Source organism: Amphiprion ocellaris, chromosome 17, assembly GCF_022539595.1.
Source record: "Amphiprion ocellaris isolate individual 3 ecotype Okinawa chromosome 17, ASM2253959v1, whole genome shotgun sequence".
Taxonomy (NCBI): Eukaryota; Metazoa; Chordata; class Actinopteri; family Pomacentridae; genus Amphiprion; species Amphiprion ocellaris.
In genome coordinates this window covers 18,368,036-18,390,204 of record NC_072782.1, presented here as the reverse complement: position 1 = coordinate 18,390,204, position 22,169 = coordinate 18,368,036, and the positions used below count along the sequence as shown (strand labels likewise).

General features: G+C 40.0%; 1 protein-coding gene across 1 annotated transcript; it reads right to left on the bottom strand.

The window, feature by feature from the left end:
- Positions 1-223: 223 nt before the first annotated feature.
- arsb (arylsulfatase B) lies at positions 224-22,051 on the bottom strand. Its single transcript, XM_023273060.3, has 8 exons — positions 21,559-22,051; positions 20,004-20,190; positions 18,516-18,706; positions 17,046-17,253; positions 11,846-12,089; positions 10,612-10,682; positions 3,094-3,225; positions 224-1,078 (listed from the first exon to the last, which is right to left on the bottom strand). The coding sequence occupies exons 1-8, from the start codon at positions 21,826-21,828 to the stop codon at positions 813-815; spliced, it is 1,569 nt and encodes a 522-aa protein (XP_023128828.1). The 5' UTR covers positions 21,829-22,051; the 3' UTR covers positions 224-812.
- Between the last annotated feature and the right edge of the window lie 118 nt (positions 22,052-22,169).

Sequence of the window (22,169 nt, the reverse complement as noted above, 5' to 3'; positions counted from 1 at the left end):
TCTGAAGAATATTTGATTTCCATTGTGGAAAGAATGCTACAAGTGTGTTCTGCTGTTACTACTGCCAAAAGTGGCTACTTTGATCAGTCCAAAGTTTAGAATACATTTTGGTTTCTAAATAGACTTTTTTCCAAACTTCATTTGTTCTATGCTTTCATTTCAGAGTACAATGAAACATTAACATGCATAATTTCCAATTTAAAAAAATGGAAAAACTGGGCTGTTCTAAAACTTTTGACCGGTAGTGGAAATCACTTTATTTTTTGTCAATATAAAACTATCAATTATTGCTGCTTTAAATGTAAAAATCTGGCTAAAATCAACATCATGAGCATCTTCTCTTTCTCTCTGGCACATACTGTACAATCTGTGAAAATATATATTTCTAAACCTTCAACAGAACAGCACAGTTCGTTCAGTGAACTACTTGTCTCAGGTTAAACACGGCCTGTTATTTCTGTGTGTGCAACGCGTACAAGAGGCCTGCGGCTTCTCAACAGCAGATAAATGAAGTGCAAATACCTGAAACAGCAGGGAGACAGTCTTACAAATCAGCAACATGTGCAGCTAACAGATTTAAAAGCATTATAAGCCTGGGAGACAGAAATCAATAATAATGGCAAATGTCAATCAATTATGGGATGATAGGTCTCACTGAGACTCTGAATGAAATAATTAATCCTAATCACCAAAGACTAAAATTATTTGTTTCTAAAATGTCACTTTTCTCCACAGAATACAATTCCTGCTGTTGTGAACCTCAGTAAACAAAGAGCTATTGTCTTCATATTGTCCATCACTGTCATCACCATCTAAGCCCAGGGCCCCCAGGCTCCGCTGGGGCCCGGGTCACATCTGGGGTCCTCATCCGGGAAGTTTATGGGCAAAGCACTTTTCTGGTATTGTTGGAGTCTAGTGAGGAGATGCTCGACTACTGCAGGGAACTGAGCCGATACTTCATTTCTCTCCTCTGGATCTTTTTCGATGTCGAACAGCATCACGGGCTTCAGCGGATCCACCTGAGAGGAGCTTGACTCAGAGCTGTTGTGGTCAGGTCGGGGGAACCAAACATCACAACCTGGAGGGAAGAGATGAAGAGGATTACAAGCAGGTACATTTACTCAAGTGATGGACTTACTGGAAGTACAGGTTTAAGGTACTGCTACTGTACATGAATATTTTCATTTTTTGTTATGCCACTATATGACAGAGGGAAGTAATGTACTTTTTATCCCGAACATCTATCTAAAAGCTAATGTTACTATTCAGATAACACCTTACATCTACAAACACAATAACAATAAAGCAGATTTTCTTTGTAAACATTAAATCAGTGGCTCGCAAAAGTGATTGAATCTTCTTGTTAGGTTTAAATGTCTATTAACTGTTGACAGTTTCACCAAAACGAGTGGTTTTCGCTGCACTACAAACTTCTCAGATGGTTTCATTTAAAGGCACAAAGAGGTGAAGCTCTCCGATATTTCATGAAAAAAAAACTATGCAAATTTAGAAAAGCAAAACATATGAATAGAGATTTATGTAAGATAATTTAGTTCCCCTCCCTTGTAGCACATTAGTCATCTGACAACGCCTCAGATTTATCTGTTGACCCTTCGGAGGAGGTTGCACCTTTTGGAAACCACTTGACTCAGACCAAGCCAACACAGATTCTAAATGCTTTTATTTCCTTCCATTTTGACCCTCTACTGAGAATAAAGGGATCAAAAACTGAGCAAATCAGTGAAAGCTGATTTTTCAGAAGAAGTAAAAAACCTCCCTAAGCGACCATAAAATATATATGTGCATTTTTTTTGTATGTGCATAAAAATATGCTCTGGAAACATGGCTAATTTGTTCAAAGGCAAACAGGCAAGAAGCTGCTGCAGAGACTTCTTTTGGTATGGCCCATGGATCTATTAACAGACACAGCAGCTGTCTGTAAAACTATTATACAGGACACCCCCAACTGTAAACAAGGCTGGTTTATATTCATAAAACCTCCCCATAGTGTAGAAAAGTGAGTTTTATTTGTCATCACACTGTAAAGTCTATGAGCCGAGCTGTAAGCAGTGAGAACGGCCAGCGGCTGAAACACTGATGCCGAGGCTGCACAACAGGGAAGAAAACCTGGAGGGTAGAAAATGTTTGGCACAAGTGAAGCGATCAGTGTTTATGTAAATGATCGTCTTTGAGTCCAGTTTTACTTTCACACATCCACAACCTTTTGGTATTTTAAGATGGACGGAGATATTTGCAAAAACAAGCTGAACTGCCTGGTGTGGATGCTCGGCAAATCCAGTGAACATCAAGTTTTTTTGTTCGTTTCTACCTTTTCAAAACGTCCATATGGTGTTTATTATGTTGCTTGAAGAGTGGACTAAGCAGTCAATGTCACAACTAAGCTTTTCCACCTTCAATCTGCATTGTACCAATGATAAAAACACAGATTCAGACTTCCAGATTTTATACATAACAAACGGAAGGAAAACGATCCGATCAAGTTGCAGGGTAGTTTTCAGTGTTTGAGAGGAGTTAAAGGAGAGCTGCTGTGTTAGAGCTGCAGCGAGTGATAGAAGGGTAGGTGGAGAAATAGGGGAAGACTTCATAGATCTGCACATTAGGGAAGATTTTTGTGGGGAAAACTCCTAAGTGTGTCAATTTGATACACAGAGATGAGTTTTTAGGGGTTAAATCAACAGCTGGAGAAACTCCTTAATGCAGACACAATCTAAACTACCAGAACTGTGTATATTGTGTATTTAAAACTAGCTCCTTCTTAACCATCTGAAATACTAAAATGCTCCACGCACATGATAAACTGCCCTATATAACAACATATCACATTTTGCTTTTCATATTTAAAGCATATTACAACACTTGCTGATAGTCCAGTTACTCAGTAATTCTGGATTTTTACCTGTAATGAAGTATTTTTGCATTGTTATAGTAGTACTTTTACTGAAATAATGGACGTAAATTCCACCAGAGGTTAGCAGAGATAAGAAGTGAATGTGTGCCTGTGTGTACATATGTTTGATTTTCCACTTCCCACTTAGACTAAACATGCGATTACAGGTGACAGAAGACACCGACCCGGGTAGCCAGTCAGCAGCTTCCAGTTTGAGGATCGAATGGCTGCGTGAAAGGACACATTGAAGCTGGAGTTTACCCAGGAGTCTCCACCGACCGCCTGAGCCAAAGTTAACCGACGCTGCCTGCCAGGACCTGCGGAGAACAGAGGACAGAGCTGATCATGGAGGTCATCCACCTTCAAGAAAAAACTTTAGAAATCGCTGATTAAGATGATATTAGAGTGCCAATGGACACAAAGCGCCCTCTGTGGATGTCTGTGTAAACCATACAAGAACGTAGACTGGCACCAGCTTTTACTGCATAGCTGGAAATCACAGCGAAGGCGTGAAAATAAACACACCAATAAGAAAGTCTGTCTTTTTGTAAAATCAGCAGTGAAACAACAGAAATTGAGCGGTTTAAAAAAATACATTAAAATCTATCCTTCTGTTTGAGAACAGGGATTGTTTTATGTATAAATTTCTGCAAACACGTGGAACTTTGGGGTGGAAGAACTTGACAAATATGGTGGTAATGTGGTCGAGTCTGCATCAGTCTTCCATGTCTGCCAAGCACAATGAATAATTTGCCATTAGTGCAGTTGGGCAGATAATAAGCAAAGTCACAGTTACCATTTGGCATAATTTTATCAGTTTCAAAAGGGAAAAGTAGATCATCTATCCTTGTTCTGATGATGTCCAGAAACTGATATAGCCTCCTAGCATGAGTTATTTCTGCGCTTATGGAAAATGTCTCCCAAAAGCACCACACGTCTACATTTTCAAAAAAAAAAAAAAAAAAGAGGGTATCTGGCCTTGGGAGTATTCTCAGGTTCATGCCGTGGTTGACCCCGACAATGTGGTCCTGATTAGACAGATTTGCAAGTAATTCCGGCCTCCTAAGGCTGTCAAAAACAAGTATTTCTTCACATTCTTTGCGTAAAGACAAATCCACGCCCACACAAAGCCCCACGTTCCCATCGGAGCTCATTTTAATAGAGTCGATTCCACCACAGCGACATGACTGGAGAATTAAAACATTTCCGATCTCAGCGTTTTTGCAACCACATGATAAAAGCTTTGACATTGAATTCTTCAGTGATGGTTGCGCAAAGGACATGTGAGTATCTTAATTGCTCTCACATGCATTAAACTTGGTTGCTCAGTTTGTTTGGGTAAACAACAGACTTCTAGAGCTGCGTCGCTGAATGAGAATCAAGTACGGAGTCAGGTGTGAACAGTGATGATAAATGATTTGAGCTTAGCGAACATCGTGGTTAGATTTATTTTGCGGTTCTCTTGCTCTTCTTCCACTCTCACTGCTTGAAGGAAAGGGGCCTCAAACCCCAAAAGACGCACACTGTGTACACATGTTCATTTCTTACATTCATTCTTTACATGAGTGCAGGACGGGAGCACCTCAAAGCAGGCCGAGCTCATCTGGAGCCACAGCAGGATGACGGGTTTAAGAAAAAGGAGGGAAGGGGAGGATCGGTGGGAAGAGACCCTGAGAGAGCAGAGAAATTGCTAGAAGGAGAGCCGAGGAGTATGGAGGGGAAATTTGGGGCTGATTTAAAGCCTGGGCCAAGTCCAGGATTTCTCTCTCCCTCTCAACAAGCGAGAAGTTCAGGGACCCCTCTGTGACCCATTTAATCGGGATCCCTCAGCTTCACACAGCGACAGCGAAGAATTTTGAAAAGCGACTTGAAAGGACAAAAGTATGTTAAAAAAAAAAAGAAAGAAAGAAAGAAAAGCCTTTTCATGAGCTAAATAGAGAAAGCCAAAGAAGCATGAAGAGAGAGAGTGAGAGAAAAGGCAAAGGAACGTGGAGAGCGAGGTCTCAAAAAGAGACTGGGTTAACAGGAAAGAAGAAAGGGGAGAGGAATCTCAGCCTGGAATGCACTCAGGGAGGCTGGTTGTCACTGCGGTGGCCGACAATAAAGATCCAAACATAAAACATGAGGGTGAAGGCTTGTAAAGCAGCGATGTTGTTCCTCGCTGGGTCCTCTTATCATCCTAATGATTTAAATGGTAATGACCATCAGTAAACTTCAAGGAAAATTTGAGCACCACTGGTTTAAGCTGTATAAACAGTTCCATCTCAAAAACACTGTAAATCAGTGACTGAACTTTCCAGAGACTTCTTCCTTTAAACTATTTGGATGTTTTCTCTTTGCAGAAGAGAGATTTTAACTCACTTAAAGCTTTCTATCGATATTTTTGTCCTATTTCTTTCCTGTCAGCTCTGTGGAGCATTTTACTGTCTTTCGGCTTTTTATGTTGGTTTAAGGCCTCCAAATATGCTGTTTTGGTCTGTTTAACCCAAAAGCTCTGATAAACCCAACACACACTCCCTGCTCAGCACCAAACAGGACAAATGAAGACTTAGCCTGTGAACCCATTGGAGGATTTGGAAGTAAAAGAGTTAGATTTTTGCTGGAGACCAAATAAGGCTAAAAAGAAAAAAAATATGACTAAAATGCAATGTCAAGGCACAAAGACTCCAAATGAATACTAATATCAGTATCATAGACTGTATATAAAGAGTCTTTATATACAGTCTATGGTCAGTAGCCATGCTTCTATTGTGTATTTTTATGTGTATTTTCCGAGAATGCATTAAAAACGGTGATTCACATCTATCCAGGATCTACACACCACTTACTCCTCATTAGGGTGGCGGGGGGCTGAAGTCTATCCAGCTGATACAAAATGCTGCTGCCCGACTTCTAACAGGGACAAAGATACAGGAGCACATCACTCCAGTGGCTTCCTGTCTGCTTCAGAATTGCTTTTAAGAATTTATTGCTTGTTTTTAAGGTGTTAAATAGGTTGGCACCTTCTTATTTATCTGAGTTTTACATGTTCATGCTCCAGTTTCATTGTTGAGGTCGGCCAAGCAGATGGTCCTTAAGGTTCCAAGATCCAGACTCAGAAACAGAGGCGAGCGAGCCTTTTCTGTGGCTGCACCCAGTCTGCGGAATCGCTTACCTGTTCAAATCAGAACCACACTATCTCTTGATACCTTCAAGCCCCTACTGAAGACACATATGTACTCTCTGGCTTTCAATTATAGTTGAGCGCTGATACATTGATCTATGGCATTGTTCATCTTACTCTGTATATTTCCTCACAGATTATGTAAAGCACTTTGGTCAACCTTGGTTGTTTTTTAATTGTGAGACTTGACTTATTAACCACCAATTAACCTCACCATGTTTTTGGACTGTGGGAATAAGCCGTAGTACCTGGAGAAAACTCACACAAGCACACGGAGAAAACGCAAACTCCATGCAGAAACATGCCAGGCCCAGGCCGGGATGCAAACCAGGGATCTTCTAGCTGCAAGGCAACATTGCTAACCACCAAGCCACTGTACAGCCTCAATCCACCTTCACTTGACAATTATAAGAAAATGCAGTGAGTGTCAGATTTACAGTCTGCTCTGGTTTCCATAAATGGCCAAATCAATCAACCTATGATGCCTTAGAGGTTGTTTACTCACTCTGCTGCTTTATCATTGAAGGTTGTATAAAAGGAAGGTGTTGCTGAATTGTCAGTATGGTCCTCTGGCATGTGCACATAGTAAGCTGAATCTGTGTGTATAATAAATCTGAATTTGGTTGTGGACAAATTGTGCATTTGTTTGAAAGCCCAGCACAATTAGTCTTATTATTTCTTACAAATATGTCTGTAACCACCACATTTGTACATTTAATAGTTTTGTATTAGGCAGTTTTTGGATCTTGTGGGATGTTTAAGGGCGGCTTCAACCTTTGTACATGGTCAGACTGCAAAATTCGCATGTTCCATTGTTTCCATCCCTTGTTCCCAGTCAGGCCAGAGTCCACCATGGTCTATGCGATGTAAATTCAGTCATGTCCCCAAGTACGCAACAGTTTGTGTGGACCCTTCCACGGACATTCCCATACAACCCAAAATTTATGTCCATGCGGCGAGGATGCTAATCCTGTCTTCACCAGATCACACCCACCAACTAGACAGTCACAAGTGCGGTGACGAGAATATGATCCCTCGCCAGCTTCCCACCAGTGAACACTAGCAGCTGTTGAAGGTGAAACTGAGCCCAGATCTCTGTAAAATGTAGCAAGTGTGTTTTTATATGGTTTGAAATTCAGATTAAATTAAAATTCTAACCACACTGCACCTGACAGGTTAACGTGGAATGACTGTTGAACATGGACTCAGAAGTGTGATCTGGACAAATTTTTTTAAAGCACTTTTGCAATGAATTACCAAAACAAGAAAAGCACTCAGGGAGCGCAATACTCCACCAAGGCTGCTCATTGCACAATATGGCATTGTCAGAAATGCACCATGTTTTTTTTTTTTTTTTTTAATTGCAGCATTTGTTTATTAGTAACTGATGATCAGAAATCACAGCACTATAGAATGTGGTCACTTAATACAGATGTATCCACAAACAAAATGACGTAGCGCTGAACACAGGCGTGTGTTATGCATGTGTATGTTATGTACGGATACCAAATTGCGTGACCTAAATATGTAGCAGGTGGCGGGAATTGATTGGACTCGGAAACATCCCCACAATTTAATCAATTGTTACTTGTATAATGTCGGATGGATAAGTCCCGATAAGTCCGCAACAGTCCAATTGTAGTAGGATCGCAATCATGTAATTGTCAGCAGGCAGCTGATGCCACATTCACTCGCTGTCATAGTTACAGTGACGCCGTGCTGCTATCTTGCAATGATACAGAAATCTTTAACAAATCTGTAGATCCAGACTATAAGCCGCTTCACTGCCAAAATCTAATCACTTGGTCCTTGTGTCATTTCTGAGCTTCTATGAAAATTTCATCCAAATCTGTTAGTCCGTTTTTGAGTAATGCTGTGCACAGAGGGAATAACAGACGGACAGACAAACGTACGCCGATCGTCACATAACTTCGCCGCGTTCCTTGGTGGAATAATTACACAACTCTGAGAAGAAGACTACTGTATTACAAACTATTATTTCTTCATGGTGGATCAAAAGGGTCACATCTGTTCTCATGCCAACCCATTTTGTGCCCACTGTGGTACATCTGTGAGACATTTCAGTACAGAGAAAATGTACCCCTCCTATACCTCTGCTATTTTTGAATGTATAACTAAGGTGTAGAATCCTCCCCAAAGTCAGAAATAGTAGCCCCCGTTACCTCCTCAGAGGTGGAAGTGGTCTGGTCCACTAAATATTAAGTGGTTTAGAGAAGAGCGGATCCACTCCACTGTGTTTCACAGTGAAAAAACATGCAGTCACATGACCCGTTTCCTGGAAACCTCCCTGCAATCACGGAGGTCAAATGACGCACACCCACCCTTCCCTCGAACAGAAACTATCTCAGATTTCAACACTGCTGACTGATTACAGCTTCAACAATGACTGATTACATTTTCAGCTAGTTATCAGCATTCACTTTATGAGGTGTTAAAATGGAAGAAAAATAAAGCTGATTGATAAAATACTTTAGATTCAGTTAACTTTGAAATTTAATCATCATCAGTGACTCACGTTAAGCTGAAAATAAAATTAAATTCACATGCAAGTGTTTATACATTTTAGTAAACAACCTCACAAACCAAAATTGGACATCCACTGATAATAAGGCAACCCTGTGAGAACTCACACAAACACAATCATAATCCACTTAAACAGATTTTGAATGCCATAACAAACGTAGCGTGGGTTTCAAATAGCCTAATGAGTTAATGTCAAATGTTATGTAACATGCTAGTCATAGGCCCCAGTCTGTTTCGACTTGGGTCAATTGCATTCATGCTGTCTCGTGTTGGTGAATACGAGCTCAAAGAATGAGCCTTTGATATTTGTGGCCATGCTGGGAACAGAGAAAACGATGAATTACAACAGCAGAAATAAATGACCACAGATCCCACACAGAGGAGGAGGAGGAGGAGGAGAGGTAACATGAGGTTTCCATCATCAGGATTTATCAAATTATTGCCATTGCTGACAGATGAATAATGGCTCAGAGAGATTAAACTGATCTGTGCAGACTTTCTCGCACTGTTCAGAAACATGCACGTTAGGTTAATTAGTGACTTAGAGTAAACTGCCTGCAGTCAGTGATAAACTGATGACCTGTCCAGTGGTTTTCATCCAACCTTTCACCTACTGTCAGCTGAGACACGTTCCAGTCACACGTGACCTGCTCTGGATGAGCAGACAGATTTACAATAGGACTTGGATGATCACTTTAATCAGTATCACAATTAATCCTCACAGGTACCTAAATTACCATTCATGTAATGATTACTTTTGAGTGCATGTGTCAAGCAGAATTACTTTCAAAAATCCACTTTGCACATTATACATGAAGTAGAATGGCTATTTTGCCATATTTGCAGTGTCATATTTTCCAGTATCAATTTAGTTGTTCAGCCACATCTTGTTTGCCTAATATAATCAATAGTTTTTGATCAGATTATTCACAACCCTGATGATTCTTGCAGACACAATACTGAAACAAACTGTTGATTTTGCCCAGCAAAGCTTTTTATAGTTTACAAAAAAAGTTAACAAATATCATGGTAAACAGGAAATATGCAAAATTTTAATCCTCTGAACCCCAAGCAGTGTCTGGGTGTCATTTTCAATCACTGTGGCCTCATTTTTCACTTCAATATCAACGCTTTCACCTCTATGGAAACAACACAACCACAGCTAGAGGCAGAGAGAACTCAGAAATGCCTCACAATGTCATAAATCATAAAAAAAAGACATCAAAAGTTGTTTATTTTTTGCTTGATTGTTTCACAAAATTTGAAAAGAAACTGGATTTAACATGTACAACATTTTCCCAAGTGTCTGCAGGTTTTTTGTATACTGGGGGGGGGGGACGGTGACTCTAGATATTATAGATATTTAATAAACAATTATCTTTGTAATTTGTTTCCATACATGTTTCCTTTCTGCTCTGTGTAAAAACAGACTGCAGTTCATCAAAAAAGAATTTGTGTCATTAACTGACTAATGGCTTCACAGTTGTGTCAAAGAGTGCAGATTTTTTAGTTTTTACAGAATCTGGTTACTGCAAATAATTTATTTTTTGGCAATTTTTTAAATGAGAAATGTAAATTTGAGTGATTTTTAAAATGAATTTTAAGCTTAGATTTGGTGTTTTCTCACAGAACAGCATATCAACAAGTAGATAGATAGATAGATAGATAGATAGATAGATAGATAGATAGATAGATAGATAGATAGATAGATAGATAGATAGATAGATAGATAGATAGATAGATAGCTTTATTTGTCATTATAAATAGTTCATGGACTGTTGGAAAGTTGAAGCTCCACTGATTGTTTCTGTTTTTGTGGTTTCTTGCTCAGAAAAATAGAGCTATTTTGGCAACTTTTTTTAACATGTCTCTCAAACCTACTAGCCAGTTTTAGGGTTCAGAGGGTGAACAGATTAACTGAGAAAATAATCTGCATGTTTTACAATAATAAAATAGTGTGAGCTTTTTGGTCAAAGTGCAAAAGCTGTAAACTTACATGGAGCGATGTCATTATACAGAGGGTCAATGTTGTGCAGCAGCTCCAGCCTGGGTGAGGCAAGCCCTTTGCTGTAAGATAAAAGCAGTGTTACCCTTAAACATATGGATACACAACCAACACACACATACACACACACACACCACGTCTGACTCATGCACTGTGAAGCCCACTGGGATCTGTAAATCTGAACCAGCTGGCTGTTGTTCACCACGCAGTCATATGCTCTGACCGCAGTCCACCACAGAGAAAACGCACTGCTCTCACTGACCACAGTGTCTGATAACACAACTAAAATAACTCTCACTCTCCACTGCCTGCCTACTGTTCTGGGCCTTCGTTTGGTTTTTATTCCCCCGGCCGAGCTGTCAGGCCGCTGTGTTTTTTTTACAGGAGAGCCAATTACAACAGAGTGAAACTGTAAAGCAGCAAAAACAAACAGCAGTTTGTGCCCTGTGTTGTTGTGCAGCTCACACGGCAATGCCAGCAGCCAGCGGTCAGCTGACATGCATCAGCCAATCGAGTCAAGTGGAGGCTGTGAGTAGTAGTTTGCGGTCCTGGCTAAGCCTCGATTTTCTGCTGGGGCTCTGCTGCAGCCCTCAATTTCACCTCCTTCACTGTGTCCACATTTAGTTTACAAATATAATATGTCAGTCAAACAGGACGCGGTGACAGCCTGTGTGATGACCTGAACTCACATGGAAAGTACATCTGTGGTCTGCCAACAGCCTCATGTGACTTATCAATTCACTAACAGCTTCTCCAAAACACAGAAGTTCAGCTACACGTGTAATTCAATATATTAGGGTTAAAAGAATTACAACCTCTCAGGTATGTTGCCACATAAAAGAATTTGCAGAAAACTAATTAGCTGATCTAATAGCAGGCTATCTTGGTTCACAGGGGGAAAAAAACGGAGGGATGGAAGGACTACAGATTTGTGTGAGAATGACTGATGGAATTTCCTTCTCTTTGAGCTCCCATTGCCACAGTAACAAAGGGCTTATTGAAGGAGCAGGGGCTCCTACAAGAAAAAGACAGAAGTAGCTGGAGTGAGAGAGCATGGAGGAAGGATCAGAAAGAGGCATAAAGAGAGGGCAGGCTGTCAAACTCAAGAGCTGGTATCACTCTCACTGCAAATTCAGGCCTCAGGCGATCTGCCACCCAAGAAACACTGTCACCCGGGAGCCCAAGTCCCAGACGAGTGAAGCTTCTCAGCGTACTAACAGCTCACCTGACTGTGTTCCACACATTGAATCCATCCAGCGGCTTCGTGGTGTTGGTGCTGCCTCCTGCCAGGCCAACGAGTGTGGGCAGCCAGTCAGAGATGTGGATGAGCTCATGGTTGATGGTCCCGGGTTGTTTCAGTAGCGGGCTGGCGACAAATCCCACTCCCCGGACCCCTCCTTCCCACAGTGACCATTTCCTCCCCCGCAGCGGCCAGTTGCTGCCACCAGATAGTGTCTGACCGCCGTTGTCTGTCAACAGTCACAAGGATGAAGTGTAATGAAAAAGCAGAGAATTTAACATCAGTAAGTAGAAAGATAAAGGCCTAAAGATGACTGGGAGGTCTGTGTGTAATGTTCTGAAAGCTGAACCAACATTTTAAATTTCCACCGGCTGTGGATTTCATGTAGGTTCCAGTTCCAGCGTCACTCTGCTACTCTGTGGAAACTTAACTTCTAAATGTTGATCTTAAACCAGGCAAACATTTTATCTTTCCAGGCCGAAAGTAGATATCTGAGAGATCAAGAAAATAAATATGAAGATGCAAACTTCTGCTGGATAACAAGTGAAGAATAATGTTTCCCCTGAGGTTGGTGTGAGGAAAGGTTTTTGTTCAGAGTCAGATGTTGGATACTGAGATCATAGATGAGGTCTGTGAGGTTGTACTTAGGTACAGTGGTGTTTGCTTACCATCTGAGTTCGACATGTTGCCGTGCTAACATCCATTAATTAGTGTTATAAACAAAGTGCAGCTGAAACTAATGGGAATGTGATTCATTTTGCAGGTATTTGGTCATAAAATGAAGCTCTGGACAAACTAAGATCATGATTAAGACTGATTTAATGGGAATTACAGCAAAAAAGTGTTCACACATAAGACTGTGGAATCCCTCAAGGCGCTATCTTAGGGCCCCTTTTACTTTCCCGATACATTGTTATACTCCACTTTTATATCATGTTCAAATTACCTGAGTAAATTTACATAATAAAAATACTGTAGGGTCATAACCTCAAACTTGTGAGGTAAATTTGTAACACCAATTTTATTTCTCTACTGGAGAGCACTTGGGTTAAACAGCTGTTGTTATAAATGGGCAATATACAAAACGGTGATTTGACTTCACCTGTTTCAAAAAAGAAGTGAAATTGAAATTTCCACATGATGGAAAGTTCATAAATTTTTATTTATTTCCCATTATTGATCCACCCACATCGGTTTCTTTGCTTTTGTGAGGCTGTGGATAATTTTGAATTTGTTTTGTCAGAACTAAAAATTGTTATTTAAAATGATTAATGTAAAAGCTATTCAGAAAGTTGCAGGGAACTTGTGCTAGTCATCTCTGCAGATGCCATTTTGTGTGACGTGTTTCCCTGAATCTCTACAGAGCTGGAGAGTGCAACATGAGCACAGACATATAATAGTCACATTAATTGGAAATACGACAGGTGGAAATAAAACAGAATTTTCATTCTAACCCACTGAACCCCAGAACACCTAAGTGGGTTTGAAAGGCATGTTATCTTTTATTTTTTGCAAAATTGCCAAAATTCCACCATTTACTGGCAAAAAAAGAAGGAAAGAACTGTCAAATGTTCAACTTTCTGATGGTATTTGAATTACTCATCTTTGAAATGCCACTCAGATGGGAAAAAGAGTCACATCTAAGCTTAAAATTGCGATATTTCATTGGCCACAGTATTCTCGTTGACAAATTCCTTTAATATAATCAATTTGCATCAGTCAGATTCGGTAAAAAACAAAAAATTCTGTGCTCCTCAATGTAACCAAGTAGTGAAGACTGACTCAACGGTGGCAAAAATTCCTGGAACATGCAGCTAAACGAGGCTAAACTGCAGTGAAAAAAAAAAAGAGCAAAAAATACACAGAAACTACTTGAGGTGCAAAAAGTTAAGGGATTAAACCTAAGACGAGAACTGACCTCAGCGAGAACATGAATGCATATGAAATTTCACGGAAACCCTTTCAATAAGTGCTGATCAATTTCACTTAAAGCCCTATTTGTCGGCCTTGTTGTGATGCTTGGGGAAACAGCAGAGGATCAGTAAAGTCAGTAGGATTCATCATCCGGGGATCATGAAATTCCGTGCAATCTACTCAACAACAGTCTGGACCAAACTGGTGGAGCGAGCCACAAGCCAGCCTACGTAACCATCCCTAGAGCTGCGAGTTTGGCTAAAAGCAAGTGATATAAGTCATTAAAACAACACAGCAAAGCTCATTGATTTAACAAATGTGTAACATCCAACCATTACCCAAGTGCACACACATGCAGTTAGACGGACTGTCATCATCTCAACTCGTCAGTCCAGTATAAACACACTTGACCAATCGCATCCAGCCTGGGCTCCAGTTTCAGCAGCATGCAAGTCCAGGAAGTAGTCTGTGTCGATTCCCGAACTGTTCTGGAAAAGACCGTCTGCTCCTTAATGCCTTTTCAAGCTGCTTTGTCTCTCTGCAGGCCAATTCTGTCCTTCCCAGCTTCCCCCTAAGTTTCCCTGCAGCTTTCTCACTCATTTGCTTACAGTAAAGTCCCGGTGAGGCAGAAAATTTCATCATGAAGGAAACTCAGGGTGCAACAAGTTCAGGGTCCATTTTTTTTCTGTTAAGGGTGACACATGTGACTCGGTGATAACAGCTTGACCGTGACAAATAAAAACGCAAAGCTGGAAATGTGAGTAATAAAACCATTGATAGAGCTATTTCTGGGCAGGAAAGATGAAATTCTTATGGTCATATTATGGATTACATAAACTCTGCATCATATTTACACAGACGGAGGAGGTAATTGGAGTTTTACCTCTGTGTCAGATCAGCAGAGTCAGTGTCTGCCTGGCATATGGCTCTTTCAAATCAGAGCCAGCCAAATGTGTGTTGGAACAATGAAAGAGGCCACCTACAGCAGCCCACCACAGGAATAAAAACGCTCACACTTTACTTCCACAGCATTGTTTCTGCCTTCTAATTACCCTTTAAAACACAAACCCCCCTAAAAATAACCCTCAAAGGAGTTACCTACTTCAGATGCAAATCATTAGAAGTTCCACATGTGGAAACCTGTGAGCAGCCACATGCTTAGATGCGGAGGTTTAAACCTCATCGTGGTCAGATTGTGGATCGAATCATCAAAGGTCTACAGAGCCTCCAGAGCTCTATATGAAGACATGAGAAAAGCAAAGTTTTCCTCCTTTCTCCTCATCCTCCTTGTAAATCTCCATATGACCCTGAATAAACACTCCTGTTTGAACAAATATAACAAAACACTGCTCTCTAGTGGACAACTGCAGAATTACAGAGGCTATTTTCACTAACTTCTTGGACTGAGAATCACAACCAAATAAACACGTGGCTCATTCTCGCATGGTGATGCATTAATTCAATAAAGCTGTCACTAAGCTGCTACCTGAACTCCTCTCACATGTGGAAAACTGGCTTTGACGCTGCCAGAAAATGTGGTTTTGAGTCTGTTGATATAAAATGTAATTACTGGGCTGATTTTTTTCCATACTGGCACACTAGCAAAGATTGAATAATAAAATTGCAGGAAATTTCCAAGTGTTTCCAGGGATCTGGTTATCCGGTCAGTGTGTAAAACATGATGTTGCTTTGTGGGTTTCAAGATAAATGACAGAAGTATTACGATGAAGCGATACCTGCATTGTGACTAGAAATGTCACTTCCTAAAAAAACATCAACTGTGACTTAAGTAAGAGTGGTTTTGCGTGTTTTGAAAGAAAAAAAGCTTATATTTGCAAAAATATTGGCTTGGATAAGGGGGTTCATCTCACACTACTGCCTGATTGTCATCAACCTAAAATATCAGTTGAATGCCATAATGTAAGACTTGTTTTGAGGCCACATTTTCTTAATTTTGCTCCATCAGTTATATGTCTCTATACGTGGCAAGTAAACAGGTCACTTGTGCCATCTACACTTGGATTGTAGGTCTTTAACCACTTGAACCTCAAACAATTTCTCTGTTTTTGCTCCTGTCACATTTTCAGTCACCGTGGGCTCATTTTTCACTGCAAAAAGCATTTTACAAAGAGCTACAAACAACTGGAACGACGTGTACCAAGTTTCCAAGTAGCCACTGGTGTTACAAATACTGACAAAAATGGTGATTACAAGCTAGAACAAGAAAAGCAGTCAGAGAACACAGTACTCCGCCAAGGCTGCTCAGTTGTAGCATGATTTCCGATGGGCAAGTCCCGATAAGTACGCAGAGGTTGATTTGTAGTAGGATCGCAGTCATGTGATCGTCAGCAGGCAGCTGACGTAGTGTTCACTTGTTGTCATAGTTACAGTGACGCCCTGCTGCTATGTCGCAATGATACAGAAATCTTTAGCAAATCCACGGATCCAGACTACTAGCCACATCACTGCTAAAATCTAATCACTTGGTCCTTGTGTCATTTCTGACCTTCCCTGAAATTTTTTATCCAAATCCGTTTGTCCATATTTGAGTAATATTGCAAACAGACAGACAAACAGACGGACAAATGTACCAATCGTCACATAACTCCGCCGCATTTCTTGGCGGAGTAATTATTTAGCTATTAACATTTTTAAAACCTTTATAAAATGACCATTTTTGACAGTACACTGTTCATCAACACTATAAAGATATTTCACCATTCTGAATGCACCTTCCAACAATTTGCTAAAAATTAGTTCCTCTGTATACAGTTTTGGCGCCATGCTGCATTTATGTCATTACTCAAGTTGTTTAATTTTTCACTCAGTCTCTGTAATCTGTTTTCATACTTGTCTTCTATCTGCTTTGTGTAAACATGGTTGGTCGTTGATGAATCAGTCATGGCTTATCAGCTGCACTGCAGAGCATAGATATTTTTGTTTTTTACTGAATCTAGTGCAGGTGGCTTATTTTTGACAAATTTTAAAATGAGACATGTAGAATAAACTGATTTTGATTAGTTCAAAGACCGTCAGAACGTTGAAAATCTCACAATCTCTCTCTATCTCTCTATGTCTTTACAGTTTCTAGCTCTGATAAATGGTGAGGTTTGGTGATTTTTATTTTAAAGAAAACAGACCTTTCAAATGAAAAGATTTGTGGTTGTGAGAATTAAGCTCTTAGTCGGGGCAGAAAATGTTGTTTGTTTGGGACAGAAATCCTATTACAGAATATGTGCGCTTTATACGACATTTCAGTGCAGAAACACACCTGTGGAGAACACGAGGACCGTGTTATCCCAAAGTCCTCCCTGCTGCAGAGCCTGGGTGATGTTGCCCACCGCCTCATCCATGGCCGACACCATGCCGGCGTACAGCCTGCGATGGGGGTCTTTGATGAAACTGTAGGGGGCCACGTAGCGCTCTGGCACCTGCAGGGGTGCATGGACAGCCTGCAGCGCCACATAGAGGAAGAGTGGCTGAAAGACACAGAGGACAGCATGTAGAGACTGAAAACAGTACAAGGACAGAAATTTAGATTCTTATTGTTACAGATGTTGCACATCCACGAAGGCAGCTGTCAAATCACTGTAAATATGAGAGTTTCTGCCAAAACTTGACACTGATGTTAAGGTTTTCACAGCATAAGAAACAATCAAATTCCACACCTGCAATTTTATTCCTACATCGCCTTGGCAGACAAACCAGTTAAAATGCTTGGCAACTAAAAACACTGTTTGCTTTGTTTTGGTGTCTACACACTCATTTGAAGCATATTTTCACTGTAGAAGTGACAAAATTAAGTATAAAGTCAGTTTCCTGTAAGACAGACGCTGCTCATGACTGTTGAACTGCTAGTGGTGAGACAGCTCCAAGAAACTCTACAGAAATCTTTGGAAAAATATGATGCTTTCTATTGTTGTGTTCAAGTGGAATGAAGTCTGCTGTCGTCTGAATCGACCTGCAGTCAGATAGTTGTGGCCGATAATTGGAGTTTTACAGATTATCAGTAAACTGTTGGATAATTATTGATAAATTAAATGCAATACTTCGGGTCTGATGCAACCTCCTCTCTCTGTCTGTCCTCACTCTGTGGTCTCACAAATGTCACTCAAGGAGAGGCTGAAAAAGTGAACAAGAAACACAATCTGTTGCCACAAACAACGAAATCAGCTCCTCCTCCTCCACAGTGGCTAAGGCTATGCTAACGGCTAGCGGTTAAGTTAAAAGGCAGCCACGAATTAAGCTGAAACAGAGACTGGAGAACAATCATTAATAATGTTATAAGATCTGGACCTTAGTTTGCAATGAAAGTGACAGAGAAGTGAAAGATTAAGAAAATAAAGAAGAACAGGAGTCATAGGAGACAAACTGATCAATCTCAGTCGAGAAGCTCCTAAATGAATCACTCCTATTTCTAGTTCACATATTCAGTTACAGTCACTTCATCAATGGAGAGTCCTAGTTATGAATGACAGGTTCTCTTCTATCACATGCTGTCAAAACACTGCATGCACTGTATATCGGTTCCAAATATCTTTTATTGGCCCTTTTCGATTAGCAATAATCAGCGTTGGCCCTGAAAAAACTATACCGGTTGACCCCTTGACGGTCCATTCAGGTACATTCAGGTTTACCGTTTAAGTACACGATTGAGTTGTAATAATTAACATCAACATCAGAATCTAACGGTATCACTGAGGGTTCTCACAGGTTACATTTATGCGCATGTGTGTGTCACCTTGTTGGAACTGTGTTTTTGGATGAGGCTGATGGCTCTCTGGCTGAGCAGCTCAGTGGAATAGACTCCTTTGTATCCGGTGGCGACCTCTTCACCATCCCTCAGATCCAAAGCACAGCGGGTCAGGTTCAGACCAGAGATGGCATTACAGCGGATATGAGTGTAGTAGTCCTCACTGCCTGTCAGGTAACCTAGGCAACACAGCAGAGCACATCATTTTAAGTAGCCTAGCAAACTGACAGAATAAAGGTGAGAGGCTTTATTCCATCTTAGTCACTGTTTTAGTACTGTCAATAATAATAATGACAATAATAACAATGATAGTAATAAAGTCATTTACTGAGGATAATTAATTCAGATAAAACAATTCAGAACAATAGGATAAAATAAAACCATTCTATTAAAAATACAAACAATAAATAAAAAAACAACTATTAATAACTAACAAAATGAAAATGAAATGTAGAGAATAATCAATTAGAAAAGACAAAACATAATAAGGAATAACTTCTCATGTAAACATCACAGACTTACAGTTAATGGCTTAAATTAAAGAAAACATTTGCATTATTAAATTTACAGGCATTTATAAAACCTGCATGAAAATATATAACATTAAACACAAAAAGTCTTTTAGCACTATTAATTTATTGCACTTATTTTTGATTTACAGTGAATTTACCAAAACATTAAATTATCTGTTTCTTCTTGATCACATGTGAACCAAAGTTCAGGTTGAGAAGTAAAACGTTTGAAAACATGTCTATTAATTACAAAACCTATAATGTGTAGCACCTTACAAATTCATATTTAACATTTTTATAGACTGTAGGAAATCAGTGATTTTAAAACTGACATTTGTGTGACAGAATTTTGTTAATGGGGAACTTGTTACAGTTGTAAACAAATTGTAAATGCTGCAAAGAAGGGCTAGCAAAGATTTATTTTTTATTTTTTCCACCTTCTTTCATTTAGTAAACAGTGTCCTCTTCATGTCACAAACCAGATCATGGAAGCTATGAGTTGATTATCCATCGTTGTTTTCAGCTCTTATAGTGTGCCTTCAGTATATAAGGTTTAAAACCAGTTGTCAGATCTTTCTCTGCCCTGAAATTAGCCTCTCAGGCTACACACAAGCTGTCCTGCTTTCTATGCAGCTTGAGGATGCCAGAAGAACATCTGGGCGTGAAAACATCCCACAGCTCCTTTTGTGAGCAAAAAATAATTATTTATTTACCTCTAAAAAGACAGAACTGATCATCAATCAAAGATAAAGCATTAAAAAAGTGCTGTTATGTAAGTAATAACAGGTCTAATCCAATGATAAGCTATTATTTGTTAGATATTCTTCTAGATATAAAGTTAAATAAATTCAGATATTCTTATTAATCGTTTTGCTGAAGTTCCTCTGATTACCTAAAGCTGTGATAAAACCTTTACAGTTTTATAAATTTCACCTCTGAGATGTTTACTCAACACTATACAAACCAAAATACGTGTCAAAGCCCCGGCGGGTGGGCAGGCAGTCCTTCTTGTACATGCCCAGGTGCCACTTTCCCACCATGTGTGCAGCGTACCCAGCATCCTTCATGAGCTCAGGCAGCAGCTTCTCATCCAGAGGGACGCAGTACGGCTGACAGGGCCAGATGATCTGGTGCTGCATACCCGTGTGGATCTGACGGTTAAACAGCAAACAACACAGTTAGGAAATAAATCCATCTCGTGTTAAAAATGGAACAAAGTTACATCTAAAGAAGGAAACAACAACAGCCTTTGTGGTGACAATGACACAACAAAAGTTTCAAAATGAACATCCCTAAATCAGGCGACATTCTTGTCTTGTTCTTCTTTCCATCAACGGCCAGATTAGTTTCTTTCCCCTGGAACATTCTCATAAACCAAAAATAATTATTCTCTGAAGTAAATGTGCAGCAGGAGATCATTATCATCATGCAGTGGAGGCTCAGAGTGATTGGGTTCACATTTAGGTCAACGTTCTTTTTAATTCTCATTTGATTTGAATGAACTGGTCAAGTTTATGCTAAAGCACAGCTGACATCAAGCAGCTATAGGTAACAGTTTCCTCTTAACTGAATAACAAGTAGTAATATTTTCTTCTGATATGGACTAGAAAATGCCAACTAAAGTTAAAAACTGTGAAACAATTAATGATTGAAATGATTAGTGATGAAAAGAATGAACATTTATATTATATTTCATTCTTGTCCGGTACCACTGTTTTTCTATACTGTAAATGTTTGTGCATACCACAAAGTAGGGCTGCAGCCATAAATCAATAAATTATCATCTAATAAATAAATCAATTACTATTTTGATAATCAATTAATTGATCTCAGTATTCTTTAAGAGGACAACATAGAAATTATCTGATTCCAGCTTCTTAAAAGTTAATATTTACTGATTCTCTCATCCTCTATGACAATAACCTGAATAATTTTGGTTTGTGGTGAAAACAAGACTTTTCAGGATGTTGTCTTGGCTTCTAGGTAACATTAGGTGTTCATAACTATATGCCGTTTTATTGTAGGGTTCTGTAGTTAGATAAGCAATGCTGGCTATGGACAGAATTCTCTGTGTTTTTTTAAAACTATGTCTGATTGCTATTAGTCATTTATTTTGGCTATTGTATAATAGGACTCTGTGAGTGAACTTCCTCCCTCACCAACACTTGCATCTCATCTCCTGAACTATTTAAAGTGTCATTCATTCAAATTATTATTGAATTAAATGACCAGTATTTTCATGCACATATTGCATGTGCATGTGACTGCAGTAGTAAATCACCACCAAACTACTGGTCTAGTGATCCTGCACTCACTGTGACATTAATGTGGACTGAGCAAATAATGGAGGGATGACAGTACAGCGTCTCACACTTTATATTAATTTGACCCTGAAATAACTTTAAAATGATCAGGTTAAAATCTAAGGATTTCTGGGCTGTGAAACGCCGTTGATCCAGTAAACCTCTGGGACCCAGCAGGGCCTGAACCACAGGTCTTTGGAGGCGGCAGGACCTCACCTGGTACCTCCCGGTCATCAGCTGGTTCCTGGACGGGGTGCACAGCGGCTGGACGTAGTAGTTCTCCAGACGGACTCCTCCGGCCGACAGTTTGTCCAGGTTGGGCGTCCTGATCTCTGAGCTGTGATAACCGACATCGTACCAGCCGAAGTCATCCGCCAGGACGAACACGATGTGAGGCTTCTGAGCCGCTGACGCCGCTGGAAGGTTTACGATGAACCCCGCGATGATGATCCAGTGAGCTGCCTGCCTTCTGCACTCAACCCTCATTTTCTTATTTACCAACTAAACAAGGCTGCTTTTAGTCAGACAAAGTCAACATGGAGGTCCGTCTGCCTCCGTTTAGCGGTGGAGGAAAACTGAGGAAACGAGAGCATTAAACGACGGTCCTAACGAGAAGCTTTTACTGCTAAAAAATGAAAACAAACTCAGCATATATGGAAGTTTTAAACCTTCTGGCTGTCACTTCCCTGTTCCGCAGGTTGAAAACACTGCCTCGACCGCAGCAGCCAATCAGATTACTGGAATTCACAGCGAGTCATGTGATGTACGGAAGCCCAGATGGCAAACGGTTTTCAAAGTAGTAAATAAAAACTTCATAAACAATTGCA

Excerpts from the sequence above, each read along its gene's own strand:
- arsb (XM_023273060.3), bottom strand. The coding sequence starts at position 21,828 with ATGAGGGTTGAGTGCAGAAGGCAGGCAGCTCACTGGATCATCATCGCG. Across the intron at positions 3,226-10,611 it reads GTATAATGACATCGCTCCAT|GTCCTGGCAGGCAGCGTCGG; the intron begins GTAAGTTTACAG and ends TGTTCTCCGCAG. Across the intron at positions 1,079-3,093 it reads GCTGCTGACTGGCTACCCGG|GTTGTGATGTTTGGTTCCCC; the intron begins GTCGGTGTCTTC and ends TCTTCCCTCCAG.